Here is a 12,211-nt window from a genome sequence, read left to right as displayed (position 1 = left end):
CATGGCTAAGATTGAATGCAAAGGCAGTAAGAGGCAATAAGAGGCAGTGCGCTTCGGCTTGTGAGCCGCCTTTTGTTTTCGTGTCTGCACATTGAGGACTGGAACTTTAGGAAGTTGCTGAGACTAGTTGCATTCGTAACAACAAGGTTTTGGGATTCGCAGTGTGCTTTGAAGTCAAAGCCTAGGCTTTGCTGTTCTCTGATTATTGTGAACTTTACAATGCCATGCTTATTACCAGATAGTGGTCAAAAGTGGTTTTACAGTTGCCTACAGTATATCTTGTTCTGTCACTAAGGTAAACACCCAGTCCAAATAAATCTACGTATATACAAAATAATTGATCTTTCTCTCTTGTTGCCAGTGAAATAGTTATTTCTTGTTCACTTATTCTCTGCCACCATAGATGAGCACTCCCTATAAAAATATACGCATGACATGTTTCAAATGGCTATAGTAGGCATTTTTCACAAGGTCGCAGTTGTTTTAAACTTTTTAAAGTGCATTGATGTGAATAAACTTTTTACTTATTAAAAACCAACAATCAAATAAACAAATAAATGTCAAGTCCAATGTATTACCTGTATTAGCCATGAAATAGCCACAGCTGCTTAACTAGCTTTAAACGAAAACAAACAAACCTGTTTCAAATATGATTACAGTACTGTAATGCCCATCCTCCCTCCTCTCCTCTCTGGCCTCCTCTGTCCTCTCCACCAGCCTGGCTTCCTGAACGCCCAGATGATGGCGCAGCGTAACCGGGAGATGGTCACCATGCAGATGAGGAGGCAGAGGATGATGATGCTTATCCAGCAGCAGCAACAGCAGCAGCAGCAGCAGCAGCAGCAGCAACAGCAGCAAGGGGGTCCAGCAGCAGGCTTTAGCCCCCCGCCCAACGTCACCGCCCCCGGAGGCATGGACAACCCCATGGCCGGGCCCCCCATGGCCCAGCCGGGCCAGCAGCCTTTCCCTTACGGAGGAAACTACGGTGAGCAGAGCAGTCAATGCCGCTGGCGGAGGTTTTCCCCCAACACCATTTGACCAGGCAGCAGTGTTGGCTATGACGTCAAGGGGATGCCTGTTGTGTGTTATGTTGATGCGGTTGTGTTATGTTGATGATGTTGCTTAGACTTAGACCCTGACTCACAACTAACTGCCAGTGAAGTCGTGCTACCCGGGCAGTGGTTCTCAACATTTTTTGGACAAAAGCCCCTTTGGCCTCATCACAAGCCTCTCAATGCCCCCTTGACATCATCATATGCTCAACAACGCCCCCTTAGTATTATAAGATGGACCCACAAAGCCTTTAAAAGCTTTGGCTTAAAAAGTCTTCCAGTTCGAAAGTCCTGAAATGGGAACTAGTGAGAGCCTGAATGGTGCCTGATAGATGACTGTATGTGTCTGTGATTGTCAAGGAAGGAGCCTGGCTGCACTTCTCACCTAACATTTACTTTCCTCTTGTGCCTTTCTAAAACTTTCTCCTTCTCCGCCTTTCGATACCTTATCTCATGTCTCCATCACTCACTTAATCTTGCATGTACACACACACACATACACACACACGCGCGCGCGCACACACACACACACACACACACACACACACACACACACACACACACACACACACACACACACACACACACACACACGCACACACACAGTTATACCTGCCTTTATCCTTTATTTACCACACTCACTTCGTGATTTGTTTCCTCCAGAGACTTCATTTACTACGCTACACATGACGCTCATAACTTGCTACCAATGATTAAAGCCGTGTGTATGTCTTTTTTTTTTCTTTTCTTGGTTGTAGGCATGAGCCAGCAGGGCGATCCCTCATTTGTGGGTACCAGCGGCAGCCCCACGAGCAGCATGATGTCCGCACGCATGGGAGGACCCCAGAACCCCATGATGCAGCAGCACCCGCAAGGCGGCCCCATGTACCAGTCTGCTGACATGAAGGGCTGGGGACAGGGAGGCATGCCCATGAACAGGTGGGCCATTAGGGTAGTAGGCTGATATGAAGGGCTGGGGACAGGGAGGCATGCCCATGAACAGGTGGGCCATTAGGGTAGTAGAGTAGAGTACTTGGTAACACTTTATTGTAGGGATACATCTATTAGCACTAATACATACAATGCTAATGCCTGCATAAGTAACTTGTAAGGCATGTACTAAACAAATGCTAAGGCCTACTAGGTCCTTACTAAGGTTAAATTGGTAATAAATCCCTTGTTGTGCATGAACAAGACATTTGCGAATATATGCCTAACAAATGTTTGATTTTGCTTTGTACATGCCTTACAAGTTACTTATACAAGGACATTGTATGTATTAGTGCTAATAGATGTATCCCTAAAATAAAGTGTTACCGAGTACTTCTATTAATCCCCAGGGAAATGGTGTCTGACAGTTTACATACAGTAGATACAAGACATGGACAAAGACCTAATACACATTTTTGTGTGTCATAGTATGTATGTGCATTAACAGTTGCATTTCCGTTGTGGTCATTTTTTAATGCATGTTCTTCATTGAATATATACTGGAGGGAAGAACTTTGGCATTTCTGATTGCACTGATTCGATGAACGAGAGATTGTCACATGTATCCGTGTTGTTTTTTCTATTTCGTGTGAATGTAAGATGCCATATGTTATTTTTATTTTGGAAATGGTATGTGCAAGTATCAAATGCACTTGTTTTGGCCATGACAGACACAGTTGCTTACTTGGCAATTGCTAAACAATTAATCAATTAATTTCTCTCTCTCCCTCTCCCTCTTTCCCTCTCCCTCTCCCTCTCTCTCTCTCTCTCTCTCTCTCTCTCTCTCTCTCTCTCTCTCTTCCCCTCCCTCCCTCCCTCCCTCCTCCAGCTCCTACGCCCAGCAGCAGCAGTTTCAGCAGGGGGATGGCGGGGTCCAGTACGGGGGCATGATGATGAACGGGGCCATGCAGGGCCAGCCCAACGGGGCCGGGGGCCCGCCCCAGATGGCACAGATGCAGGGCCAGATGGGCCAGATGCCTCCTGGCGCCCAGATGGGCATGAACACCATGGGCATGGGCCGCATGCCGATGGGGCCCGATCAGGTACGGGGTCGGTCGGGGATAGTAGAAAATGTGCTCTTCAGACGTGTGCGTGTGTGCATGTGTGCGTGCGTGTGTGTGTGTGTGTGTGTTAAATCAACGATTTGGACACATGTAGGTCACAAAAATCCTTGTAAATATCGAAATAATTGGGGTTTTCTTGCCAGTATGCCAATATCTCCCTATACTACCCTGCTGAATTTTGAACTACTGTATGGTAGATATGTGTGGCTTTGTGTGTCCATTTAGATCAGTGGTTCTCAACCTTTTTTGAATAGATGTCCCCTGGACCTCATCATAAACCTCCCAGTGCCCCCTGACTTCATCATAAGCCTGCCAACGCCCCCCTTTAGTATTAAAAAATAAAATGGACTAATGCCCCCTAATGGCAACTAAGCAATGCCCCGTCTCAGCTGTCTCCTCCCCAATGCTCCCTGGGGGGCTTTACCGCCCCTGTTGAGAAACACTAATTTAGATGTACATGTATCTGGCTTGAATGCAGTGATTGATTGTCAACTCATTCATTTCTAACAGTCTTTTGCCTTTCTTTTTTGTCCTTCCCTTTCTCAGAAATACTGCTGAAGTCATAACGGCCAGAAAGAGGGGCAGTTCCACCTCTGGAACCTTCCTACTACGCCAGGCCTGGGGATAGTTCACAGCAGTGCCCATCCCAACTCTCTCCTCAAGGGGGCGCTGTTGCCCCAGCGCCTGAACTCCTCTGGCTCTGCCTAATGATGACCAGTGTTTGCAAGGGACGCCTCGGCAATCCTTTTTTTCTCTCTTCACAGTTCTATGTGAGAACCAAGTACCATGAACTTTTACCACACACACTCTTGTGCGCACACACCTGCGTGTTTGTGCGTGTGTGTGTGTCTGGAGTGTGCATGCGCGTGTCTTTTTTGCTTGACTCGTGGGAAGGAACCCCACAAAACCGAAAACTGCTGGAGTGAACTTGCTCCTCAAGAGCTCACACATTGGCATGCAGTATTCAAAGCAAACTAAACTGACGGGCAGGGTGGTGGATCTTTTTTTTTCTCTCTCTCTCTCTCTCGCTCTGGATGGGTCCTTTGGGTCTTCTTTTTGGTCATGGTACAACTGGCTGTGGTCGCACTTTATTGGACATTTTTTACCCGCAAGGCTGGTCTGTAAAAGAATTGTTGCAATATTTCTTAGTCCTCTTCTTTTTTTGGTTCCTAGCCTTACAACGAGGATTCTGTGTGTAGCACCAGGTTTTTAAAAGAACATTCAGCTCTCAAGCTCCTGTCTCCCTCCAACCCCCCCCCCCCCCCCCCTCTCTCTCTTTTTAACGCTGCCCTCGCTTTCTCTCACTCAATCACTCACTCACTGTCTCGTTGAGCCTCGCTCTGAAAATAAAACATTGAGGACTTTTATAAAGCACAGGTGATTTCAATATTATGCAGACGCAAGCAATAAACAAAAATCCTGTCTCTGAGCTATAGACTGAAAAACTGTAAGCAACGCTAAAGCATCATGAACTCACGGCGGAAAGGTACTGCAGTATTAAGACAGCCGACATTTGTTCGTTATCTCTATTTCCTCTCTAAGAATTGTAAATATGCTTCAGTGCTACAGATGTGTATCATACAACAATGCTATTGTTTAACCTATATTTTCCAGATTTCTTTTTTGTTTTTCCAGTTTTGTTTTGCACAGATAATAAGGTTTTGTCAGAAACCTCTCCCATCTTCCGCTATTCATTTTAGGTCAATGTTTTTTTTTTTGTTCGTTTATTTTCTTTTTGACTGGTTTATTTCCATTCTTATTTGGGAAAGAATGGGAAAGTTTCAGATGCTGTATTTTGATCCCAATTTACCCTCATTGTCAATGTGGCCACAGCCATGTCTTCTTATTTCTCTGTTGCTTTTAGGAAAGGCACTTTTCTTTTCATGTGCATCAGTCTAATGTGTTCTCTCCTCTGAAGATGATATTGGGCTACATGATGAGCTAACACACAGGTTTAGCTTTTCCAGATGTGGGGACTTTACAAAGCAATGTAATAGAATCCAGTATCCCACTCTCTATAAGAAAGTGTGTGTGTGTGTGTGTGTGTGTGTGTGTGTGTGTGTGTGTGTGTGTGTGTGTGTGTGTGTGTGTGTGTGTGTGTGTGTGTGTGTGTGTGTGTGTGTGTGTGTGTGTGTGTGTGTGTGTGTGTGTGTGTGTGTGTGTGTGGCTATACAGTTCAGTAGGTTTGTTGACCCACGGGGTCAGCAGTACCAAGGAAGGCTGTGAGTTTTGTTTAGTCAGTGTGGCTGTGTCTCCAGCTGGTGGTCCTACTCATCTTGGCATCCTGATCTGGGTCACAACCAGGGGCAGAGCTATAGAGGGGGCAAGCGGGGCATTTGCCCCTGGGCCCAGGGCCCTCCCGTGGTGGTGGTGGCGGTGGCGGCCCTATTATGACTTTTGCAGGCTGTCTGGGGGGGGTTGCCCTAGGGCCCTGTGTAGAATTGTTCCGCCACTGGTCACAACCTCCAGTCCACCTCATGTCTGTTCCCCGCGGCTCGCTGGACCACCACACTGCTAGATGAACACTGGACTGGATGCTAAGTCTTGCCCATTCATCTCTGTCTAGCTCTCTGTCTGGCTGTCTGTCCATCTGCCAGCCTGCCTGTCTTGTCTGTCTGTCGTCCAGAGCAATGTCTATATTTTGGGGTTCCTCAGCTGGAGCGTGTTGATTTTCTTTATCATTTACTTCATTCACTGTACCAATATGACAGACTAACTGTATAAGCTTGCAGCATGAGATATAGAGATATATATTCTCTCTCTGTCTCTGTGTCTCCCCTCTCTCTCTCTCTCTCTCTCTCTCTCTCTCTCTCTCTCTCTCTCTCTCTCTCTCTCTCTCTCTCTCTGTCTGTCTCGTCTCTCTCTTTTTCTCTCTCTCTCTCTCTCTCTCTCTCTCTCTCTCTCTCTCTCTCTCTGTCTGTCTCGTCTCTCTCTTTTTCTCTCTCTCTCTCTCTCTCTCTCTCTCTCTCTCTCTCCACACCCATCAAACTCATCATTGTCATTAGCTCTTATTGATAATGAAACATAGCTATGTTATTTTGACGTTTGCTTTTTATTTTGCCGACAAGTCTTTGTAAAGAAATCTATCTCCAAGAAAAACCATGCGCAATCCAAAGATATTTTTAGCGCTTTTGAGAAACCCTTTGACATTGACTGTAATTTGTACCAAGACGCTTGTGTGTCTGTGTGCATGTGTGAGTATCTGTTGTGTGGGTGTGTGTGCGTGCGTGTGCGCATGTGTGCGTGCGTGCACACTCTCACATGAGTGTCAAGGGTACATATCAGATGAATATATTGCTTTCATTTTATGATTTCTTTTTGTATTGTATATGGTTTGCGTACACTTGTGTAAACTGTGTGGCCAGTGAGCTCATCTCTGAGCAGAGTGTGGTTGGAATGGGACATCTTGCATGGGTTATATTCACGCTGAGACTTTCAAACATTTTTTTTTAGAAATCTCAGTGAAGAGTGAGGAGATTCAGATCAAATAAGGGGAGTTCTTCAAAAACATATCAGTTATTTTACTCTGATCTTTTTTTTTTCTTTTTGATTTTTCTTCTTTCAGGAAACATTGTTTTTTGTCTTTATCTTAATGGCTTGAATAACTATGATGAAGTATATTTTACAATGAGGAAATCCGGATCTCACACACTTTCTCTACAGTTCTTACCGTCATTCTGGAATGGAAGTGTTCGTTTAACTTAAAGTAGAATGATGATGGAAAAAATATGCTGTCATTTTACATGATCTGAATTACAATGCCCTTTTTTCTGTCTCTTGATGTTCATATTGATGTAAATACAAATTTCTATTTAAGCGTGGTTACCAGAGTGTGTTCATTTGCACTATCCCATCTACACAACAGATGAAAAACGCATACAGAGTGTTTTTGCAGGAATTTGGGACATAATGTAATCCATCTTTTTAAGAAGTCAATTGCACCTCAAAACATTTCTATTGCATGCAATTTACCTGGTTGACCTACAGTGAACTTGTCTCAAGAACAGGGCCAATACAAACACCTGTTGGTGGCAACTGTGGGGATGAACTTGCAACCATTTGGTCTTCCGTTGCTAGACCTGAGATGAAAGTTATTTTTCTCTAAACTTGCTCCCTTTCCTTTCCTCCCTATCCTGAAGTGTTGACTTGGGCACAGTCATTTTTATTTTGGACATCTATTTAACATGCAAACTATACTGGTAGCCCAAAGACTTGATGTCTGGAAAAAAAGCCTTATGACGTGAGGGCATTTGCCTATTGTTTCAAAGTTCTTGTTTTTTGTTTGATTTGATTTGTTTTTCAGATGCCATTTGTACTTTAAATGTTAAATGAATTTCCAATATAAAGCATACTTTATCCAAGTTGACTGCGAGGGGAACCCGGGGAAAGGACTAGGGGTGTAAATACAAGTAATCATCCATTTGAATTGATGCATCGATCCTACAGCCCACCATTAAATTAATCAATTCATCCGCAAGAGAATCGATTAATCATTGTTAATCGATTCATTTGTTTTAGTAATTACTGCACTCATATTGTGAGGCATTTATTTTGCTCATGCAGTAATAATACAGACCTTACAAAAGATGCCCCTCAAATTAAATGCAAGCCGATATTTTTGTTGATTTATTTAACATTTCACACGTAAGCCCGGCCTGAAAGCTAAAAAAAAAAATGAATCATTGATTTGAATCAAATTAAATCGAAATGTGGAGCATTTCATAAGTATCAAAAATATTGAAATCATAGGCCTAAGAAATCGATATCAAATGGTGTTTCTGAAGGCTGTGATGTACACCCCTAGAAAGGACACAAATTGGGATAAATTACTTTCTCCCTTGATCACTGACTACAGCCCACCAACAGTTGAATGTATGGGTAATATTCATGTATGTTTTGAAATACATTTAGCAGAGATGGTCTTGTCAGTCAGATGTTGTGTTTTGGTCGTTTTACTCCTAATGACCAAACAATATGTCTTTTTCAATTTCATGTTTATATTGGTCAAAATTTAAGTTTTCTAGTCGGTCACAATAGTGACCATTGGCATACTGTAATACAGTCAGTTTTCAGGCAGTAAATTGCATTTTTCCACAGGATTGTATTGAACACATGGTTTATAGGGCTGTATTTAATCAATATTTCTGTACAAAATAAGGATATTTATAACAAACACAATTGTGACTAAATATGCTCCTCTTCTGAGCACTAATTTTTACACAGGGAAATAATATTCAATAGTATCAGGAGTGAACCCCTTCAAGAGTCTGCCCTAAGGTCATAGTTTTGTCTTCAAATCCTAACCCTACATTATCTTCAGTGGACTGAGGAAGATATCTGTCCTTTAAAGGCTCAAACATAAAGTTAAATGACCAAAAAACAAATCGAAACCATTTGGAAGCCTCTGGGAAGATAGTAAAAGGTTAGACACTATTGTGACAAGTGAGAACAGGTTAATGTGCTCCATCTGTTGAAATAGTTTTATCCAATTAGAGAAAGGATGTCTGTGCTTCAGCCCTTGTGGTTCATACAGTCCAGGACAGCAGAATGAAGACAGACTGGGCTACTTCTCAGTGACTTGACCCAGGGATGACCGGAGCACTCAGCATACCGGTATACTTATAGAGTTTTTTATATTTTGGTGCACAACGTGAGTTAAATCCAATATTGGGTCAGAGGACCACCAGTAGCCTACCGTTGCCAGTCATGTTATTCTTGCCACAAGAGGTCGCAGTTGCATAAAGCAACACCAATTCAGACAGATTTGGCTTGATTTTTCTTCTTTGGTTGCATTAATTCACAGAGCTACAGACAACTGCTACCACATGTCCATAATAGTTCATGCAGATTATAGAGAGTTTAATTGCATGCATTGCAATAGCAAAGTAAAGGGTCTGAAAAGTAGCCAAGATTCTGTGGAAACTGCCTATCCAGAGGGGAAGAGTTGGCGATTCAGCCCAGATTTTTGCATTGAAATCCTTGCATATTGCAAGGCAGGATAGTTGTGGCTATACAGGCCTATATATTTTTTTATTATTATTATTTAAATGGTGGGCATTTTGTTTCCATTTTTATTGTAAAGGCTTATACAACTGTCACAATATTCCAATGGAATCCATGAAAATGATAGGCTATGTAAATTGCCCTCACATTTCATTTTTACTTTTTTTAAACGTATTAAGTTGCATAAATCTCTAGGCCTACATGGTTAACAGACAGCACACACTAAAATCTGTGTGAGCTGAAGTGAACTTACTGTAAGCTCTGATCACAAATTAATTCTGCATGCATGACGGGGAACAACTTTTCCAGTCAATATTAAAATGAAAAAGTAGCCCAGTTAAACGGTGACAGTTATGAAGAGTCTGTTGTCGAAATCATCTACAAACAGAAAATTGGCCGTAACGCTCGCTATTTTGGTTTCCATCAATAAAGACACTGGCCCTTTTTAGTGAAAGGAACAGCATGGGCTTGTATTTGGAGGCAAGCCGGTGGCTCTTAACATAAATGGAGGAAAAGGTTTTTATTTAACACAAGGTTGTAGTATGTGGATGGAGAGAGAGAGAGAGAGAGAGAGAGAGAGAGAGAGAGAGACTGTCTTGGCTGCGCTCCCGGCCCATCTGCAGCCTGGCTTGCGGATTACTGTTTGTTAATGTTTCAATCAGCTGTGTGCCGAGGAATGTGAGGCTACTTAACCTGAACTTCCCCAGGTGTGCGGCGGCGCCACTCAGTCTGGGCCCCGGCGCCCTTCCCTGCCCTTGGCACAAAGCTATCACACAAACACAATCACACGCTGGCCGTGCCTCACTGTGCGAGGGCTGCAGCTGCGAGAACCGCACCGCAGGGAAACAGGGAAAAACATTGCACTAGGGAGAGAGAATAAATCTTACAACAGACTGCCTTTACTTTACGCTGGGACAGGTTAACTCTTGAAATGCCTAGGAGAAAAACTAGACTTGGAGATGGGTTTTGAATGGTCCCAAAGGTCGTATTTACACATTAGGTTAGTTATTTTTATGTTGTTTTGTTTATTTGTAGTAGGCCTATCCTAATTATTTTGATTACCATGACACCAAAAATGACGGATAAGTCATACACCACATGTAGGTTATATTTTCGCCTTTTACATTTAGCCCACTTATAGCATATTTACAGGAGCTGCTAATGTGTATTGGGCTTATCGTTTGGCCATGCATTGACTAGGGCCACTTGAGCACGCCAAAACTTTTTGTGACCTACAATTGATTGACATCAGCCTAGCGGCCCATGTGTCTTGGAGTTTGCAAATAGTTGTTGCAGACTTTTTTCTGCCACAATACCCGTGTTATTATAGCCAGACTATGACTTTGTGCATATTTGGCATAGGCATAAACTGCAGCCTTTGCATATAAAGACTATAAGGACAAGGACTAAGTGTGGTTTTAAAAGTTTTTTAAAAAAAGGTTACAATTTTCCCATGAACTCATGGACCTAAATAAATGAAGTGACTCAAGTCAGAGAAAGTGTGATGATAGTTTTTTGTTTTAATAAAAACACATATCAGATACATTGTGGAAAACACAATAGGACGTTCACATTGTATGTCATTGTAATATACAATACATAATTTCACTCAGTAATCTGAGAAATTGACCTCTTCGACAAAATAACGTAGGCTTACTAACAACTGTTGACGTTTATAAGCTACAACGAGTAACTATACTGAAGGAGACCCAAACTGGAGCTCGCGCGCCGGGGGGACAGACGTGTTGGGTGCCATGGATCCCACGGATGTGCCCAGCTGTCTATTGATTCATCCCCGTAGGCTGCCCGGCTCATGTAGACACTTAGGCCGCTTCATCTTGGTCCTCTAGTCGTTCCTCTGCCACCACAGGCAATAGGTACAGTCTTTTTTATCTCTAACGCGGGAATGTGTGGATTTCCCTACTCGGTTCAAGGTTTCTCGAAGTGATCAAGCAGTCACTGTCTCCATCCTTGTTCAGTTTCTGTCCAAAGCTTTTACTGCTGGCTGTTGAAGTGGCAGCTCCTGGCTCTTAGCGGCACATGATCCCGTCATCTGAGCATCCATTCTGCAAGAGAATTAAAAAGAGAGGCAGACAGGTCAGTGGCAATTCAACATGTTGGTTGATGTTGGTCAACCGATAAATATTGCGTCACAACAGTAAACGAGGAAGCTACATTACGCATCTACTTTTGGCAGTCTATAAAGCCAATTAACAAGTGTTGTCCGGCATTTATGATTGTAAACTGAGCTCACCTCTACAGAGATGCTTGCCAACTCCGCGTTGAGGGTGGTCAGGGGCGTGCGTGGCGCGTTGCCCCCTGCCTGGCGGGTCTTGCCCGGCTCGTCCAGCTCGATCTGCAGGTCCCAGATGTAATCAATGACGTGCTGGAGGATCTCCACCTTGGAAGCCTTCTTGTTAGCAGGCAGCGTCGGTACAAGTTCCTTGAGCTTGCTGTAGCAGCTGTTCATGTCTTGCAAGAAAGCGGACATCTGGTCGTCCAACAGCGGGATCTTGCACTTGGAGATGGCCAAACTCTGATCAGCCAGACAGCGCACAACGTCCTCTCCGCCAACCTTGCTCTTCAGTGCGCAGGTAGGTCCAACAACTTTCATTTTGATTTGGAGTAGCGTGGTAGATGGATAAAATCCGAAAGAGATCGTTTCAATCACACTGCAATGACAGTTCTGTGTGTTGTTCCATGCGCACCGCCAGTTTATATGCTGCGCCGGGAAATTGAGGCGTGGCCAAACAACTCGTGTTTGCATTTTTTAGCCAATCGCAGCGCCCCGTTGCGTGCTGAGGGACAGTCTCTAGTCAGCTTTTCCACCAATGGGCGAGAGGATGCGGTTATCGAATGTATAATCTGTAGGGGGATGGTGTTACAAATGGAAACAAATGTGTGTCTTTTACTACTGATGTGTGGAAATCCAGCTGTCCGTAGCTTGGGGACTCTGCAGGTGTAGAGCAGAGGGCTGCCCGGGGGTCGGGGGTGGGAGGTCCGCTAATATGTATGAATAGGCTGCAATTATAGCCTTTGAATGTAAGCTATCCGGCTTTACAGCCATGAAATGAAAGAATTTTAGTTCACAGAAGTAAATTG

The 12,211-nt window shown here is 43.6% G+C and overlaps 2 protein-coding genes across 5 annotated transcripts in view; one reads left to right on the top strand and one right to left on the bottom strand.

Annotated features, from left to right (window-relative positions):
• ncoa3 (nuclear receptor coactivator 3) overlaps positions 1-6,931 on the top strand; it is a 78,615-nt gene extending 71,684 nt beyond the window's left edge. For all 4 annotated transcript variants that reach the window (XM_063215548.1, XM_063215546.1, XM_063215547.1 and 1 more), the window contains exons 22-25: positions 718-985; positions 1,811-1,991; positions 2,872-3,085; positions 3,653-6,931. In XM_063215548.1, coding sequence (XP_063071618.1) covers positions 718-985; positions 1,811-1,991; positions 2,872-3,085; positions 3,653-3,664 — 675 coding nt within the window. In that variant the 3' untranslated portion in view covers positions 3,665-6,931. The remainder of the gene's footprint in view (positions 1-717; positions 986-1,810; positions 1,992-2,871; positions 3,086-3,652) is intronic.
• Positions 6,932-10,593: 3,662 nt separating this feature from the next.
• On the bottom strand, positions 10,594-11,908 carry LOC134462488 (DNA-binding protein inhibitor ID-1-like). Its single transcript, XM_063215549.1, has 2 exons — positions 11,364-11,908; positions 10,594-11,175 (listed from the first exon to the last, which is right to left on the bottom strand). Exons 1-2 carry the CDS (start codon positions 11,874-11,876, stop codon positions 11,140-11,142), a joined length of 549 nt encoding a protein of 182 aa, XP_063071619.1. The 5' UTR covers positions 11,877-11,908; the 3' UTR covers positions 10,594-11,139.
• Positions 11,909-12,211: the final 303 nt, after the last annotated feature.

The sequence above is a fragment of the Engraulis encrasicolus genome, chromosome 14 (genome assembly GCF_034702125.1).
Source record: "Engraulis encrasicolus isolate BLACKSEA-1 chromosome 14, IST_EnEncr_1.0, whole genome shotgun sequence".
NCBI lineage: Eukaryota > Metazoa > Chordata > Actinopteri > Clupeiformes > Engraulidae > Engraulis > Engraulis encrasicolus.
This window is presented reverse-complemented; position numbering and strand designations above follow the sequence as displayed.

Coding starts and splice junctions, on each gene's coding strand:
- LOC134462488 (XM_063215549.1), bottom strand. CDS start 11,876: ATGCAAACACGAGTTGTTTGGCCACGCCTCAATTTCCCGGCGCAGCAT. Junction 11,176..11,363: donor TGGCAAGCATCTCTGTAGAG/GTGAGCTCAGTT, acceptor ATTCTCTTGCAG/AATGGATGCTCAGATGACGG.